General features: G+C 36.1%; 1 protein-coding gene across 2 annotated transcripts in view; it reads left to right on the top strand.

Annotated features, from left to right (window-relative positions):
• The window catches only part of GLRA3 (glycine receptor alpha 3), a 192,761-nt gene that overhangs the window by 39,351 nt on the left and 135,512 nt on the right, over window positions 1-17,898 (top strand). For both annotated transcript variants that reach the window (XM_007192677.2, XM_028169206.1), the window contains exon 3: window positions 14,013-14,080. In XM_007192677.2, coding sequence (XP_007192739.2) covers window positions 14,013-14,080 — 68 coding nt within the window. The remainder of the gene's footprint in view (window positions 1-14,012; window positions 14,081-17,898) is intronic.

Below are 17,898 nucleotides of genomic sequence, written 5' to 3'. Positions count from 1 at the left end.
TAACTCCCCACGTCCTTTCCTGTGGTTGATGACCCTGAACTTCGTGCCTCTTAGCACTTAGCTTCCTTCTCCATGCAGTTCTAATCATCATTTATTTTAGACTTTTCTCTGTTTTGTCTGTCAGCCATTTTCTCCTGCCTTCTATGTTTTATGTGATTAAACCAATTCTGACTTTCCTCTCATTCTCTTTGGTGTGATATATCTAGTCTCAGTTTTATTAAATAATATAATTTTTATGCATTTGGAGAGAAGAAAACTATGCTCGATCCTCCATCTTGAAATAGAAGTGTCTAGGAATCATTTGAAACTGGAAACCAGTTTAACAGAAAAAAAGCAATGGAATAGAAAATAAAAGTACATCCATAGACAATAAAATATTATTTCACTAGACTATCTACCAGCTTTTTCTAGATTTTGTTTCTTTCCTTTGACTCTACCGTTTAGGCCCTCAGTTGGTCTTTGATAACCTTAAAACTAATTTGGATTCAGGCAGAAAGTACTCTGTCAGCAATCACCTGTTTGTGTATTCCTCCTATATATTTATTGCATTTTCCTTAGGCTTTTTCATTCTGTCTCCAATGACCATTCTTTTTATCTAGAAATAACATTGTTTGCCTTCACTATGTCTCTGTGGTTTCTGTCTTTTCATCTGTAATATTCCTCTATATTAATCCTTTTCTCCCCCATCACAAATCCAATTTTCATACAGTCTCTTCTGCTATAACTCATTCTATCCCCAGAATGGAATGTGTACCTATTACTCATTTCTGCCCATATTTTTTTTCAGGGAAAGTGTTAGAATCTTCTTTATCCATTTTAATTATTCCTATCCATCCAGACACTACACTTCTTGAATAAAATTCACAGTTATTTTTTGAAAAAACTGTATTTTCTATTTTCATTTTTATGTAATACAAGGTCATTTTAACAAGAAAAATCTCTTCAAAAATAAGCCTTTCTCTAAATTGAGTTATTTGTAGTGAGGTGGATGGACCTAGAGTCTGTCATAAACAGTGAAGTAAGTCAGAAAGAGAAAAACAAATACCATATGCTAACACATATATATGGAATCTAAAAAAAAAAAAAAATGGTCATGAAGAACCTAGGGGCAAGATGGGAATAAAGATGCAGACCTGCTAGAGAATGGACTTGAGGATACGGGGAGGGGGAAGGGTAAGCTGGGATAAAGTGAGAGAGTGGCATGGACATATATACACTACCAAACATAAAATAGATAGCTAGTGGGAAGCAGCTGCATAGCACAGGGAGATCAGCTCGGTGCTTTGTAACCACCTACAGGGGTAGGAGAGGGAGGGTGGGTGGGAGGGAGGGAGACGCAAGAGGGAAGAGATATGGGGACATATGTATATGTATAACTGATTCACTTTGTTATAAAGCAGAAACTAACACACCATTGTAAAGCAATTATACTCCAATAAAGATGTTAAAAAAATAAAATAAAGTTGAAAACTTCAAAAAAAAAAATAAGGCTTTCTAAAACTGTAGATGAACACCTGAAATGTTCACAGATTTAAATTCTACACCCTATATTTTTAGATTTTGTTTGATTATTTTTTTTAAACATCTTTACTGGAGTATAATTGCTTTACAATGTTGTGTTAGTTTCTGCTGTATAACAAAGTGAATCAGCTATATGCATACATATAACCCCATATCCCCTCCCTCTTGCGTCTCCCTCCCCCACTCCCTATCCCATCCCTCTAGGTGGTCACAAAGCACGGAGCTGATCTCCCTGTGCTATGTGGCTGCTTCCCACTAGCTATCTATTTTACATTTGGTAGTGTGTATATGTCAATGCTACTCTCTCACTTCATCCTAGCTTACCCTTCCCCCTCCCCATGTCCTCAAGTCCATTCTCTATGTCTGCATCTTTATTCCTGTCCTGCCCCTAGGTTCATTAGAACCTTTTTTTTTTTTTACATTCCATATATGTGTGTTAGCATACAGCATTTGTTTTTCTCTTTCTGACTTACTTCACTCTGTATGACAGACTCTAAGTCCATCCACTTCACTACAAATAACTCAGTTTCGCTTCTTTTTATGGATGAATAATATTCCATTGTATATATGTGCCACATCTCCTTTATCCATTCCTATGTTGATGGGCACTTAGGTTGCTTCCATGTCCTGGCTATTGAAAATAGTTCTGCAATGAACATTGTGGTATATGACTCTTTTTGAATTATGGTTTTCTCAGGGTATATGCCCAGTAGCGGGATTGCTGGGTCATGTGGTAGTTCTATTTTTAGTTTTTTAAGGAACCTCCATACTGTTCTCCATAGTGGCTGTATCAATTTACATTCCCACCAACAGTGCAAGAGGGTTCCCTTTTCTTCAGACTGGTGTGAGGTGATACCTCATTGTAGTTTTGATTTGCATTTCTCTAATGATTAGTGATGTTGAGCATCCTTTCATGTGTTTGTTGGCAATCTGTATATCTTCTTTGGAGAAATGTCTATTTAGGTCTTCTGCCCAGTTTTGGATTGGGTTGTTTGTTTTTTTGATATTGAGCTGCCTGAGCTGCATGTAAATTGTGGAGATTAATCCTTTGTCAGTTGCTTCACTTGCAAATATATTCTCCCAATCTGAGGGTTGTCTTTTCGTCTTGTTTATGGTTTCCTTTGCTGTGCAAGAGCTTTTAAGTTTCATTAGGTCCCATTTGTTTATTTTTGTTTTTATTTCCATTTCTTTAGGAGGTGGGTCAAAAAAGATCTTGCTATGATTTATGTCATAGAGTGTTCTGCCTATATTTTCCTCTAAGAGTTTTATAGTGTCTGGCCTTACATTTAGGTCTTTAATCCATTTCGAGAATATTTTTGTGTATGGTGTTAGGAAGTGTTCTAATTTCATTGTTTTACATATAGATGTCCAGTTTTACCCACCAATTATTGAAGAGGCTGTCTTTTCTCCATTGTATACTCTTGCCTCCTTTATCAAAGAGAAGGTGACCATATGTGCGTGGGTTTATCTCTGGGCTTTCTATCCTGTTCCATTCATCTATATTTCTGTTTTTGTGCCAGTACCATACTGTCTTGATTACTGTAGCTTTGTAGTATAGTCTGAAGTCCGGGAGCCTAATTCCTCCAGCTCCGTTTTTCTTTCTCAAGATTGCTTTGGCTATTCGGGGTCTTTTGTGTTTCCAACAAATTGTGAAATTTTTTGTTCCAGTTCTGTGAAAAATGCCATTGGTAGTTTGATAGGGATTGTACTGAATCCGTAGATTGCTTTAGGTAGTATAGTCATTTTCACAATGTTGATTCTTCCAATCCAAGAACATGGTATATCTTTCCATCTGTTTCTATCATCTTCAATTTCTTTCATCATTGTCTTATAGTTCTCTGCATACAGTTCTTTTGTCTCCTTAGGTAGGTTTATTCCTGGGTATTTTATACTTTTTGTTGCAATGGTAAATGAGAGTGTTTCCTTAATTTCTCTTTCAGATTTTTCATCATTAGTATATAGGAATGCAAGAATTTTCTGTGCATTAATTTTGTATCCTGTTACTTTACCAAATTCATTGATGAGCTCTAGTAGTTTTCTGGTAGCATCTTTAGGATTCTCTATGTATAGTATCATGTCATCTGCAAACAGTGACAGTTTTACTTCTTTTGTGATTTGTATTCCTTTTATTTCTTTTTCTTCTCTGATTGCTGTGGCTAAAACTTCCAAAACTATGTTGAATAATAGTGGTGAGAGTGGGCAACCTTGTCTTGTTCCTGATCTCAGAGGAGACGGTTTCAGTTTTTCACCATTGAGAATGATGTTGTCTGTGGGTTTGTCATATATGACCTTTATTATGTTGAGGTATGTTCCCTCTGTGCCTACTTTCTGGAGAGTTTTTATAATGGATGCTGAATTGTGTCAAAAGCTTTTTCTGCATCTATTGAGATGATCATATGGTTTTTCTCCTTCAGTTGGTTAATATGGTGTATCACATGATTGATTTGTGTATATTGAAGAATCCTTGCATTACTGGGATAAACCCACTTGATCATGGTGTATGATCCTTTTAATGTGCTGTTGGATTCCGTTTTCTAGTATTTTGTTGAGTAGTTTTGCATCTCTGTTCATCAGTGATATTGGCCTTGTTTTCTTTCTTTGTGACATCTTTGTCTGGTTTTGGTATCAGGGTGATGGTGGCCTCGTAGAGTGAGTTTGGGAGTGTTCCTCCCTCTGTTATATTTTGGAAGAGTTTGAGAAAGATAAGTGTTAGCTCTTCTCTAAATGTTTGATAGAATTCACCAGTGAAGCCCTCTGGTGCTGGGCTTTTGTTTGTTGGAAGATTTTTAATCACAGTTTCAATTTCAGTGCTTGTGATTGGTCTGTTTATATTTTCTGTTTCATCCTGGTTCAGTCTTAGAAGGTTGTGCTTTTCTATGAATTTGTCCATTTCTTCCAGGTTGTCCATTTTATTGGCATATATTTGCTTGTGGTATTCTCTCGTGATCCTTTGTATTTCTGCAGTGTCAGTTGTTACTTCTCCTTTTTCATTTCTAATTCTGTTGATTTGAGTCTTCTCCCTTTTTTTCTTGATGAGTCTGGCTAAGGGTTTATCAATTTTGTTTATCTTCTCAAGAACCAGCTTTTAGTTTTATTGATCTTTGCTATTGTTTCCTTCATTTTTCATTTATTTCTGATCTGATCTCTATGATTTCTTTCCTTCTGCTAACTTTGGGGTTTTTTTGTTCTTCTTTCTCTAATTGCTTTAGGTGTAAAGTTAGGTTGTTTATTTGAGATGTTTCTTGTTTCTTGAGGTAGGATTGTATTGCTATAATCTTCCCTCTTAGAACTGCTTTTGCTGCATCCTATAGGTTTTTGGTCGTCGTGTTTTCATTGTCATTTGTTTCTAGGTATTTTTTTATTTCCTCTCTGATTTCTTCAGTGATCTCTTGGTTATTTAAGAGTATATTGTTTAGCCTCTATGTGTTTCTATTTTTTACAGTTTTTTTTCCTGTAATTGTTATCTAGTCTCATAGCGTTATGGTCAGAAAAGATATTTGATACGATTTCAATTTTCTTAAATTTACCAAGGCTTGATTTGTGATCCAAGATATAGTCTATCCTGGAGAATATTTCATGAGCACTTGAGAAGAAATTGTATTCTGTTGTTTTTGGATGGAATGTCCTATAAACATCAATTAAGTCCATCTTGTTTAATGTATCATTTAAAGCTTGTGTTTCCTTATTTATTTTCACTTTGGATGATCTGTCCATTGGTGAAAGTGGGGTTTTAAAGTCCCCTACTATGATTGTGTTACTGTCGATTTCCCCTTTTATGGCTGTTAGCATTTGCTTTATGTATTGAAGTGCTCCTATGTTGGGCGCATAAATATTTACAATTGTTATATCTTCCTCTTGGATTGATCCCTTGGTCATTCTGCAGGGACCGTCTTTCTCTTGTAATAGTCTTTATTTTAAAGTCTATTTTGTCTGATATGAGAATTGCTACTCCAGCTTTCTTTTGATTTCCATTTACATGGATTATCTTTTTCCATCCCCTCACTTTCAGTCTGTATGTGTCCCTCGGTCTGAAGTGGGTCTCTTGTAGACAGCATATATACGGGTCTTGTGTTTGTATCCATTCAGCCAGTCTACGTCTTTTGGTTGGAGCATAATGCATTTACATTTAAGGTAATTATCAATTTGTATGTTCCTATTACCATTTTCTTAATTGTTTTGGGTTTGTTATTGTAGGTCTTTTCCTTCTCTCTTTTCCTGTCTAGAGAAGTTCCTTTAGCATTTGTTGTAAAGCTGGTTTGGTGATGCTGAATTCTCTTAACTTTTGCTTGTCTGGAAAGGTTTTAATTTCTCCATGGAATATGAATGAGATCCTTGCTGGGCAGGATAATCTTGGTTGTAGGCTTTTTCCTTTTTTCACTTTAAATCTGTCCTGCCACTCCCTTCTGGCTTGCAGAGTTTCTGCTGAAAAATCAGCTGTTAACCTCATGGGGATTCCCTTGTATGTGATTTGTTGCTTTTCTCTTACTGCTTTTAATATTTTTCTTTGTATTTAATTTTTGATAGTTTGACTAATATGAGTCTTGGCATTTTTCTTCTTGGATTTATCTGGTATGGGAGTCTCTGTGCTTCCTGGACTTGATTGACTATTTCCTTTCCCATATTAGGGAAGTTTTCAACTATAATCTCTTCAAGTATTTTCTCAGTCACTTTCTTTTTCTCTTCTTCTTTTGGGACCCCTATAATTCGAATATTGGTGCATTTAATGTTGTTCCAGAGTTCTCTGAGACTGTCCTCAATTCTTTTCATTCTTTTTTCTTTATTCTGCTCTCTGGCAGTTATTTCCACCATTTTATCTTCCAGCTCACTTATCCGTTCTTCTGCCTCAGTTATTCTGCTATTGATTACTTCTAGAGTATTTTTAACTTCAGTTATTGTGTTGTTCATCACTGTTTGTTTGCACTTTAGTTCTTCTAGATCCTTGTTAAACGTTTCTTGTATTTTCTCTATTCTGTTTCTGAGATTTTGGATTATCTTTATTATCATTACTCTGAATTCTTTTTCAGGTAGGTTGCCTATTTTGTCTTCATTTATTTGGTCTTGTAGGTTTTTGCCTTGCTCCTTCGTCTGTAACATTTTTTTGTCATTTCATTTTTTTTTTTTTGATGGGTGGTGCTGTATTCCTGTCTTACTGGTTGTTTGGCCTGAGGCATCCAGCACTGGAGTTTGCAGGCAGTTGGATAAAGGTGGGTCTTGGTGCTGAGATTACGCCCTCTGGGAGGCCTCACTCTGATTAATATTCCCTGGTGTCTGAGGTTCTCTGTTAGTCCAGTGGTTTGGACTCAGAGCTCCCACAACAGGAGCTCGGGCCTGACCTCCAGCCTGGCAACCAAGATCCCACAAGCTGCATGGTGTGGTACATCCACAAAAAAAAAAGAAAGAAAGAAAGAAAGAAAAAAAGGAGCAGTACAATATCAAACAATAAAAAACAAAATAAAATTAGAAAGATAAAAAATATATTAGGAAAAACAGAAATATAATTGAAACAACTGCAACAAGGTAAAATAAAACCACAAGAGGAAAAAAAAGGGGGTTTGGGGGGGACAAGCCAAAAGGAGAGAACAATAAAGTATAAGGAATAAAATAAAATTAGAAAAATAAAAGATATATTAGGATAAATAAAAATATAAATGAATCAATAAGAATGAATCAACAAGGTAAAACAGAGCCCCAATGTAAAAGAGGAAAAAAGAAAAAAAATAAAAAAGCCTTTCCTATGGGTGCGGAGTTTAGGTAGGGGGTGGAACTTAGGCAGTGGTGGGGGTTTAGGGTGGGGCGGCACCTAGGCGGGTTCGGGGGGTGATGTTTGAGCGTGGGGTGGGGCTTCTGCTTAGGACCTGCGCAGAAGGGGAGAGGCAGCACATTGGAAGGAGAGCCTCTGGAGTGTGGAGTTCTGGAGTTTGGAGGTGGGGCCCTGAGTGAGGGTGTGTGGGTGGGGTTTAGGCCCAGCGCGTTGGAGGGAGTCTCACAGGGGGTCTCCAAGTGTAGAGGTAGGGCCCTGGGTGGGGGCGTAGGGGTGGGGCTTGGGTTCTGCGTGGCAGGAGGGAGGCTCCGAGGGAAGAGGATTAGGCTTGGGGGCCCAAAAAGCTCCGGGTGCCTAAGTGGACAGGGAAAGCACTGGCCCCCATTCCCTTCTGTTCCTTCGCGCCCCTCTCTTCCATCTCCCATCTGTTCCTTCAGGCCCCTCTCTCCCATAGGGTCTCCTCCATCCCCATGGGACCCCTAACCAAGGGTGGGTCTTGCTGGGTGTAGAACTCCTCCCCTCCCCCAGCCGCCCCTCAGGAGTGCTGTTCCCATAGGTCCAGCCTTTACTTTTGCTCCCCCTTCCCTCCCTCCCACTCCCTTAGGACCCACGCAGCTGGAGGGGGCCTAGGTGGGCAGAGGATCAGGCCTGCCATCTCAGCAGTTTCCTGGGGGCCCAAGCGGGCAGGAGAAACCTGGCCATGCTCCCTTTTGATCCTCTGTCCTCCCAATCGTCCCCCAATTTCCCCCTTCGGGCGTGGGATCCCTTCCCCTCCCCAGCCGCCCCTCAGGGCACCAGTCCCGTCCCGCCTCCACTTCTCCTCCCTCCTCACTCCCCCCACACCCCAAGTCCTACCCAGTCGCTGGGGGTTCCTCCCGTCCCCTTAGGTGTCCGTGGTCCCCCACTGGTGCCTGGTAGGTGCCCTAGTTGTGCGGAGACGCGAATTCTGCGTCCTCCTAGTCCGCCATCTCGACGCCGCCCCTGATTATTTTTTAATATATTCTCTCTATAGTACTTATTTCTCTTTTTTTATTTTAAAACATTCTCAAACTAACAGAAGATTTGCAAGTATAGCACAAACTATTTTTTTCCCCAAACCACTTGAAAGTAAGTTGTTGACCTGATGCCCCAATACTTGGGTGTATCATGCCAATAAGAACATTCTCTTAGATAACCACAGTCTAATCATTGAAACAAGCAAATTAACATGGATATATTGCTACCATCTAATTTGCAGGCTCCCATTCAAATTTTATCAATTATCTAAATAATGGCTTCATAGCAAAAGAATCCGGTTTAGAATCATGCCTTGTGTTTTACGGGTCATTTCTCTTTGTCTCCTTCAGTCTGAACAGAGCCTCATTCTTCCTATGACTGGCATGATCTTGGCATTTAAAAAGATATTATTATTGCTTTATCTAACAGAATGTTCCTCAATTTGCATTAGTCTCATGTTTCCTCATGATTCAATTTAGGTAATGCATCTTGATAGGAATATCACAGAAGTGATGCTGTGTTCTAACTGCATCTTATTAGATTGTGGACGATGTTAATTTTTACCATGACTGATGATGTTCACTTTGATTAACTGGCTAAGTTGGTGTCTGCCAGAATGTATCTATATACATATACATATGAGCATAAGTATACATACACATACATGCATAAGTATACATACATATACACACATATGTATATACACACACACGCATATATATATTCATTTACATCTATGTCTTTAATTCTCTATCTACTGAAAACCATGAGTTCTCCCTGGTATCTCTACTACCATAGGTTTATTCTAGTTTCGGAGTCTCCATATTTTAACTCCCTCATTTGACAGTAAGGCTCCCATTATCCTTAATATAATTACAGATTTGATCAATACGTAATGAATCTCCCTTGTCTGCTGCCACTCCCTCTTCTGCACAAATTCCTCAGGGTCCTGTTCAGACTCTCACTCCCCATGCAAGGCTGCCCCACTCAGGCTCCAACATCCCACGCTGTGAAATCCTTCCCCGCTGATGTCCTTCTCACCCTGCTCTAGTTGTCCACACTCCCCACAGCCATCCCCAGCGCGGAAGCCTATCTTGTACTGCCCGAGAGAATGGCTTTCGGCTACATTTTCAAGAAGGAAAGGGAAGGGAAGGGGAAGAATAAATTGGATCCTATTTTTATGCCATAATTTTCAAACCTTTTTTCAAGTATCTAAAAAATAATCTAAAATATGGATTTACAGTAATCAAATATGCTTTTGTCAATTAAAAAATAAAAATAATATCTTTCCTCATGACCTGACTATATAAATATATATATTTATCCAAAATAAAAACAAATCACTAAACAGATTTTTTTGAAATTTAATGTTTTGATTGCATTCTTATGTCTTTCAAAAGGGTGTGGCTTTAATGCAACATTACATTAAAATTTTTTGAGAGTCATTTTCATGAACACTTGGGTTATTTTTTGTCTCTTTGTTTATTTGCTCTAGATTTGCCTGGTGAACAATTTTTCTCCAACATGAGTAACAATAATGTAACTGCCAAGGCTTTGCATTGTACTTTGCCATTTTGCCTTTGTCCATCTCTGAGCTTAAAAGCCATGTTCTGTTTCTTTAAGAGGCATCTAAAAGAAGACATGCTGCTGAAAACATCTGCGACTACTGTCATTTGCTTTTCAGGCCAACGATGGCTAAGGCAGTGAACAATTTTAAAGCACAATTTGCCATATGGATGCTATAGCAGTTAGTTGCTCTGTTGCTAAACATAGCAGTATATTAGATGGATATAACAGTTTTTTGCTTTGGCACAGAGAAGTACCAGATTGACCAATGACTGTGAAACAGGTGCTCTCTGTAATGGCAACAGAAGATTTACAATCCTCTCTGAGCTTCATTCCCTACAAAATGTTTGAATGTATAATATATATTAATAGTGAGGGTAGAAAGACTACTCCAAGACTGCTGCCCTGATGTGACATGGATCAGAAGCTTGAAGTGTAGAATATACTGCCTGATAAACTGTATCCACTTCATTCCTTGTACTCTGTCTCCACTGCCACTGTCCTTGGTCAGGGCCACTGTATTTCCCATCTAAACTGTTACAATAAATTCCTGTTTTCTCTATGTCTAAGCTTTTGCTATCCGTTCAACCATTCACCATGTTGTGTTGGTTTACTACACTCATGAACAAGAATCTGTAAAGACTCCTTCATGTTCATGAAGTAAATTCCAAATACCTTGAGATTACATTGAAGAAATTCTATGATCTAGCCCAAGACTATCTTTAAAAACAGTAGACTTTATTTCCAAATTGCTTCATACCTTAGTATATTTTAAATTTTTTTAAAATAAAATAAATTCTATATATGTATATGTATTTTATAAATATATATATATATATCATGTGAGTATATATCTTATATGTATATCTTTCAAGTGAGTGCTCTATTTTTCAAATTTGAAATTAAAGTTTGGTGCCTGAATCCATTCACCTTTCTTTATGCTGAAGAAGAGAATACATACAAATAAGTAGTAAAATGGAAACTAAATAGCACTTCTGTATGTCCTAATAACCAGGCGAGGAACACATCTGATGACTGATGGATTAGACAGTAAAGCTTAGGGCAGGCTGACTTTCTGCCCTTAGGAAGAGTTTTCTGCACCTGATGGGAGGCATTGGAGAAGCAAGGGCTGGAGTCTGGCTCATACAGTGTGAGGCATCGTGTTCCCAGCTGCTAGGGAAAGCCTAAAGTAGCCCCCTCTCCTGGGACCATTGCTCTTCTACAGAAACATGTTATTTTAGGGAGAAAACAAATGCATCAGAGGACTCCTCCTCCTAGCACAGTACTTCATACTGCTCCCTTTCAGCACCTTTCTGGAATCATTAGGATGTGCTGTACAGCACCTGCTCCCAAGGGACCCTGAAATGCATCAGAACAGACATTACTAACTTCAGGTCACTGAAGCCTATGCTGAATTTTCACCTTCATCCTGTTTTTCACCAATATTATCTGTAATTCTATACATAATGATTAAATTTAGAAGATGAGACTAAAAAACAAAAACTCTGCCCCTTGCTGAATTTAAATAAGAAATTCGTCCCCCCACTTTTATTTATTCCAATTTCAGCCAAAGAGATCACAGTCAGATGGAGCTGGCAGTTCTGTAGCAGCAGCTTCTTACAGGGCCATGTTTCCCCAACATGGATGTACCTCTAGCTTCATTTTACTGGAAGATGAATTAACCCAATACTAAAACGTTTGCGTTTTCCCTCCTCCAATGGATTTGAGTCAATAAAGCATGACAGAATTTATCTCAAGGGAAAAGATATTCCCCAGATTCATGTTGCTGTTAACAGCAAAAGAAAATAGCAGAATTTTAGAGTTCTCAAGAAGAAAGAGAATAGCCTAGAGAATATCAAAGATTGGCTTTTAGTTTTTCAAGATTCCAGTCAGGCTGTTTATATATTTTAGAATTCACCACCTTACACTTACATTAAGTAAAAAAAAAAAAGAAAAAAAAATATACACACACACACACACACACATATATATATATATCTTCTAACAGTTAATTGTGACTTCATACTTCTCTTATGGTGGGATAAAATAATCGTGGAGTACAATATCTGTGCTTTCTCTTCTCTTAACCTGGTGACGAGACATTTCTATCATCCTACACATTTTAAAAAAATTGTTAATATTTAGAAATAACATTTTGAAAAAAAAGTTTTTTAAAGTTAAAAAAGAAACCCTTTCTACTAGTAATAACTAATTATAGCACCTCCAGGATTCAGAACTTTTATGAGGTTTTCTTAAATGTCCATCCTTTATATTTCAAACAATGTAGCCTCTATATCTGTTTGAATGTTATGTTCTAGGCATCTCGACACAATAGAATTTGGGCTCTTTCTAAGTACATAACATCCACCGTGTTTTGTTAGCAGGCTGACCAAATTTATAATAGTCAACTCTCTTATTAAAATGAATAGCTTTGCATTTTTAATGTTCTAAGTCCTGACTCCTGTCTCTCATTTTCTCCATCTCTAATAAAACCCCAATTCACTTTAGTCCTATGGTATAATGGCCACAGCTGTTTCCTACTCTGGAATTTCTTATGTTGCACATCTGAATTATGTAGGGAGCTTTTAAAAATACCAGTGCCTTGGTTGCATGTCATACCAACTAAATTAGAAAATAAGAATCATGTATCAATCTTTTTTAAAGATCACCAGATGATTTCAATGTACATAGAATTCATAGGCCTATAGATAGACTTTATTTTTAAATAATTTTTTTGTTTTTGTTTTTTCTGTACCTCATTCTGGCAAGATAAATGCTATGAGAAAATGAGTAGAAAAACAAAGATGAAACTTGTGCACCAGTAATTAAGTAAATGTAAATTAAAACCTTGAGTGATAAGCTATTTTAACTAATGAAGCCGTTTTTTTTTAAGAATGAAAATATTGGTACAAAGAGAACATTCCTTTTATCTTGACAAAGGATCAAGAATCAGAATGGCTTTGGACCTTTCAACAGCAATACTAGAAAATAGAAGCTAATGAAGAAATGTCTTTAAAATTCAGAAGAAAAAACAATTTCCAGCCTAAAATTTGGTACCAAATCTAGGTGTTAATTAAGTGTGAGGGCATAAAAAAGAAGATTTGTAAACAAGCAAGTTCTGAAAAGCTTCACATCCTTATGCACCATTTCTCAAAAAATTACTAAAGGACATGTTCAACTAAAATGAAGAAATGGGCCAAGAAAGAAGGAATGGGGACCACGAAAAGAGGTCCCACAAAGGAGAAGGATGAGCATCTCCAGTAGGAGGGTTATGGGAAAGCATAAGATGACTGCTGTGCTCCAGGACAACAAATCTAGAATGGAGTAAGCCTGATGGAAGAGAAAGTTAATAGAGTATCTGATGAGTCTGATACGGAAACACAAGTTAGACATTTCAGAACTTGTGCATAAGTTAATGATACATATGGAGGAAACTATGTGAAATATATAAAACAATCATCGACCTCAGGAACATGTTCTGCAGGAAAGAGTGATCATAGTATATTATATGGTTAGTTAGAGGTAACATTTACCTTGTCATAATAAAGTAAAAAGTGAATAGTGATCTAACAACAGTGACAATGTAGCCGTATTTGGGTAATGGGAGGACAGAAAAAAGGTGTAAGGTAGCAGGGGTGGGAATAAGGTGTGAAAGAAAGTGAAATCCTTACCTTCTGCTGTGGCCGTCAGAACATATGTCTAAAATGAAAACATCTAAAGGAGTAAAATAAACTTATTGTTCAGAGAAATCGAGGTAAACACCCAAAGAGTTGTTTAAATGAGTTAAAATGATCATCTCCAGGGAGGGATTAAATGGGGGTATAGGGGAAGGGGCTGCTGTCTTTTTTTGTAGCAAACCTTGTAAAATTAAGTGAATTATGTTCATGTAAAAACAAACAAAATAAGTTAGGCTTAGATATCAGCTTTTGTGTGTGATTTTATCTGACTAGCTTAGGCAGAGATTAACTGAGTTATTTTAACCCCTACCACACAATATTTCAGTGTTTTTTACTTGTATAGCTATCAAGTCTAATGACAAAGCTTGTAGCCAGATAATGAAATGCTTTGAATCCTTTTTTTTTTAAACTGCAAATTAGAGGCATGGAGCTACTTGAAAATATTTTATATCAGTATCTAAACAGCCTTTCTTTTTTAATCTCTTTTTCAGGCTCTCCAGTTAATGTCACATGCAACATATTCATAAACAGCTTTGGTTCGATCGCCGAGACAACCATGGTAGGTAGGCATGTTGACTTTGTAATGAATTTCACACTGGGGTAATTTGTAATCATGTTCATGGCAATTTTTCTGCTGGTGTTATGTAATTGAAAGCCAAAATTCGTATAGTGAGATTTTAAAAGATAAAATTAATAGTATAATTAAATTACAATCAACTGCAGGCAATGTTTCATTTAGAGATGGTAAGTGAAAACAAGATTGATTTTTCCTATTTCAGTAACTAAATAATAGATCTCAAATTAAAACTAAAACTTTACCTTATGAATTATTTATTTATTGTCAATGTTCTTTAATAAGCAGACATAAGCATAGGAGTAAATAATGTCACGTTTAATTATTTTGTATACTTATAAATGTGTTTATAACGTTAAGTATTCTGATTACCTTTCCAAATGAATATAATATTTGATCAAATACCATAAATATTTTGCAAATTGTGGTATATGCTTTAATTTAACTAAACTCACTGAACTGAGACTTCGTCACTGTGTAATTGAGAACATTTTACATAATCAAGTTATTAAAGCTAAAATATTATCATTTCCAAACCAAATGTATTCTGTTTTGAATTTTATAACTTTCTCTAAAGATCATGTTGTATCTTTTCTTTGCCTTATAGTTTTCATTGTACATTTTAGCTAAAATAAAATAGACACATGAACCACTGAATATCTGTAAGATTGTCTAGCTGGAACTTTTAATTAATTAATCAATTAATTTTATTTTTTATTATTTTTAGGAACTTTTTTTAAAAATTGAAAGTATTATTGTGGTTCTTAAATTACCTAGAATTATACTCCATTCCTAAATTTAGCAAGTATAATGTGCATTAATTTTCAAAGTTGATTTTAGCTAAAATAGGATATGAAAAGCTTAAGGATTTATTAGCTTCTAAAGCCATTACTAAGTAAGAGAATTATTCTTATTTTACATATATCAGAATGACTTGATAACTAATTTTCTAAGGAAAAATCTAATATGTAAATTATTATGTGGGACGCTGTGTAGATTTGTGTGTGTGTGTGTGTGTGTGTGTGTACAGAGGATCTTTCTCAACAGGAAGAGACTTTATTCAGGCACCACTTTTTTAAAATGCTGTTTTCCTCACGTATGCAATATTTAGTCATTTAGCAGCATCTCTGTGGTTCTATTCAAACTCAATATATTATAATTACAATAAAAGCCTCAGTGGAGAAGAACTGAACTCATTTTGGGGGCATTATATAGAATTATCTTCACTGCAGTATATAAATTAACAGTAATGTGTGTACCTGTGTGTAAACACAGAGAAAATGACATGATTTGCTAGCGTAAGCACAGTGTGGTTCTGGTGCAGTTTTGACCCTGAAGTCACTATAATCCTGTTTCAGAAGTTGACACATTCTGGATTCTGGTTGAATATCTGGTCCTGATTCTTTTTTTTTTTAGGACCCTCATATGACTTTTATTTATTTATTCTGGTTCTGATTTATTCCCTGTATTTATACAGACCCAATTCAAATCATATTTATAGACAAAGGAATCTCTACTGGATTTTTTTCTACCTAGACCTCCCAAATTATATTTCTAGTCCTGACAACGTCCTCATTTTAACTGCTACTATACAACACTGTATCACTGTTGATAACACTGAACACTGTTGTAACACTGAAAACCTGGACATATGCTTATACTTTCTCTTTTGCAAGATCACTTCTGTGAAACAGTTTCAACAGCAATAGTTGGAAAGGTTTCTAGCCTGACTTGTCTTTGTGGGGTGGAGGAAGGGATTTGGAAAAAAGAGAAGACTTGGTGGGATTTCCTCATTAAAACCTCAAAGATTGTCATGTTCCTGAAGGCCGCTGCTTTTTATGACATAGTTCATCAGACTACCACTAAGTGCTTATAACACACACTCCATAGGATGATGACTACACCTGCTAAATTTCTTACCTTTAATAATTTTAGACAGACTTCCTTTGCAGAATAATATTATGCCAAAAGCTTGCAGAATATTGCAAATACACCCTCCCAGGGACCCTCATTCAGTTTTATTTCCCTTCTCCAGCATAGAAATCCTTTCCATTCCTTCATCTTCCATCATAATGTATCCTTTTGAAATCATTTTTAGCATCTATCACTTTCTTCTTCAGAGTCACAAGCAGCATCAATGAACATTAATCAAACACCCCAGAGGTAAAGTATTATAAAATTAACTAAGTCCACCTTGATATCTTTCTTTATAACTGTCCAAACTCATAAACATGTGACATTATTTCTGTTCACATAATCAGATTCAATATTTGTAAAAAATTGTACTGGTATCAGATAGAATAGGTGTAATATGGTGTCCATCTACATAGGCATAGAGAAAATTAGAACTTTTTTTTTTTATCTTAAGAATCAAAATATTTTGCTACCATTTGATTACTCTGATGTATTTTATTCATAGTTTCCACCATCACAGCTCTGCAACTAAACTTTATCCCATTGTTTTACTTGCCATAGTATTAAGTTAATTTATTTTTACAAAATCTTTCATTTATTTTTTTAACATTCACATTTTTTATACGAATATACTGTACTTTTGTTCTTACAATACAAATAACTGGATTCAACTGAAACAGTGTATTAAATTGAGAGGATGGAATTTCAAATTACTTGTAATCATTAATGGATATCTTTGCATCTGAGAATTCATATCTAAAATAAAAGTGAATAATTCTCCCAATCTTTATATCTTTGCTTAACAGATATCTTAACCATGCTCAGTGTCTTCGTTGACCAACTATATTATGCTTCCTCTACTGGTCTAGTTTCTAACCTATTGTATCTCTCCCCATTTTAAAATAAGCTTTAGTCCCATTTGAGGTAATTAGTTGTTCTTGAGAAAATATCTCTAGTAGACATTCTACTTTAGCCATTTTTTGAAAATTAAGTTAATTTGAATCTTTAACATATTTTGCATCTTCTTCTTGCACCAACTTTGTCTTTCTTAATATTTATGTGCATTTTTTCCCCAATAGCTTAAGCTCAAATTTCTTTTTAACTGTTAAACTCATCCTTTCCCAGTGTTTATCTAATTAACTTAATGTAGTGCCAACCATTCTCACTTGAGTACAATTTTATTATTCTTGACATATAGTCATCAAAAATTTTTTATGTATGTTGTGGAAATGTTAAACTTCCCTATTTCCCTCACATTTGAATCATACGTCATTATATATAATGGGGTTCTCTAAGGATTTGTTCAGCCTCCATTACCCCAAGTTCACATTCTTCTCAGCAGATAATGATTCAACAACTGTTGGAAACCACAGTTCTTAAAAAGATTAAATTAAAAATGAAAACTGGTTTACCAGCATCAGTCACTCTTCCATTTTGCAACATGGCCTTGGTGAGAGAGGTGCGTCTGTCCTGTCTTTTAAAATGGTGGTGACAAAAGGAACATAATTTTTTTTATTGTTACAATGAGGTGAAGCTTAATATCTCCACATTAAGTGACTCTTAGTAATCGTACTCCTGCAAACCTGTGGTGAGTTGTGGATAAGGATTATATTCTGCAGTGACACCATTTGTAAGTTGGACTTTTTAAAAAAAATTCATATATACCTATGTGGCAGTTAGGGTGTGTATACAGAGAAGTATTTCAAAGTGGATATATTGTCGTAACGTCCTATCTTCAGCAAACAGATGGCTCTCCATCTTGTCACACATATGCTGGAGAGAGAATTGCTCTGCTGTGTGCCTTAAGTCAATATTTACTCAATGAACCATGACTTTTCACAGAGCCCATAGAATAAATTACTTTTACAAAATAAAAACACAAAAGGTAG

The sequence above is a fragment of the Balaenoptera acutorostrata genome, chromosome 6, assembly GCF_949987535.1.
Source record: "Balaenoptera acutorostrata chromosome 6, mBalAcu1.1, whole genome shotgun sequence".
Classification (NCBI taxonomy): Eukaryota; Metazoa; Chordata; class Mammalia; order Artiodactyla; family Balaenopteridae; genus Balaenoptera; species Balaenoptera acutorostrata.
This window is presented reverse-complemented; position numbering and strand designations above follow the sequence as displayed.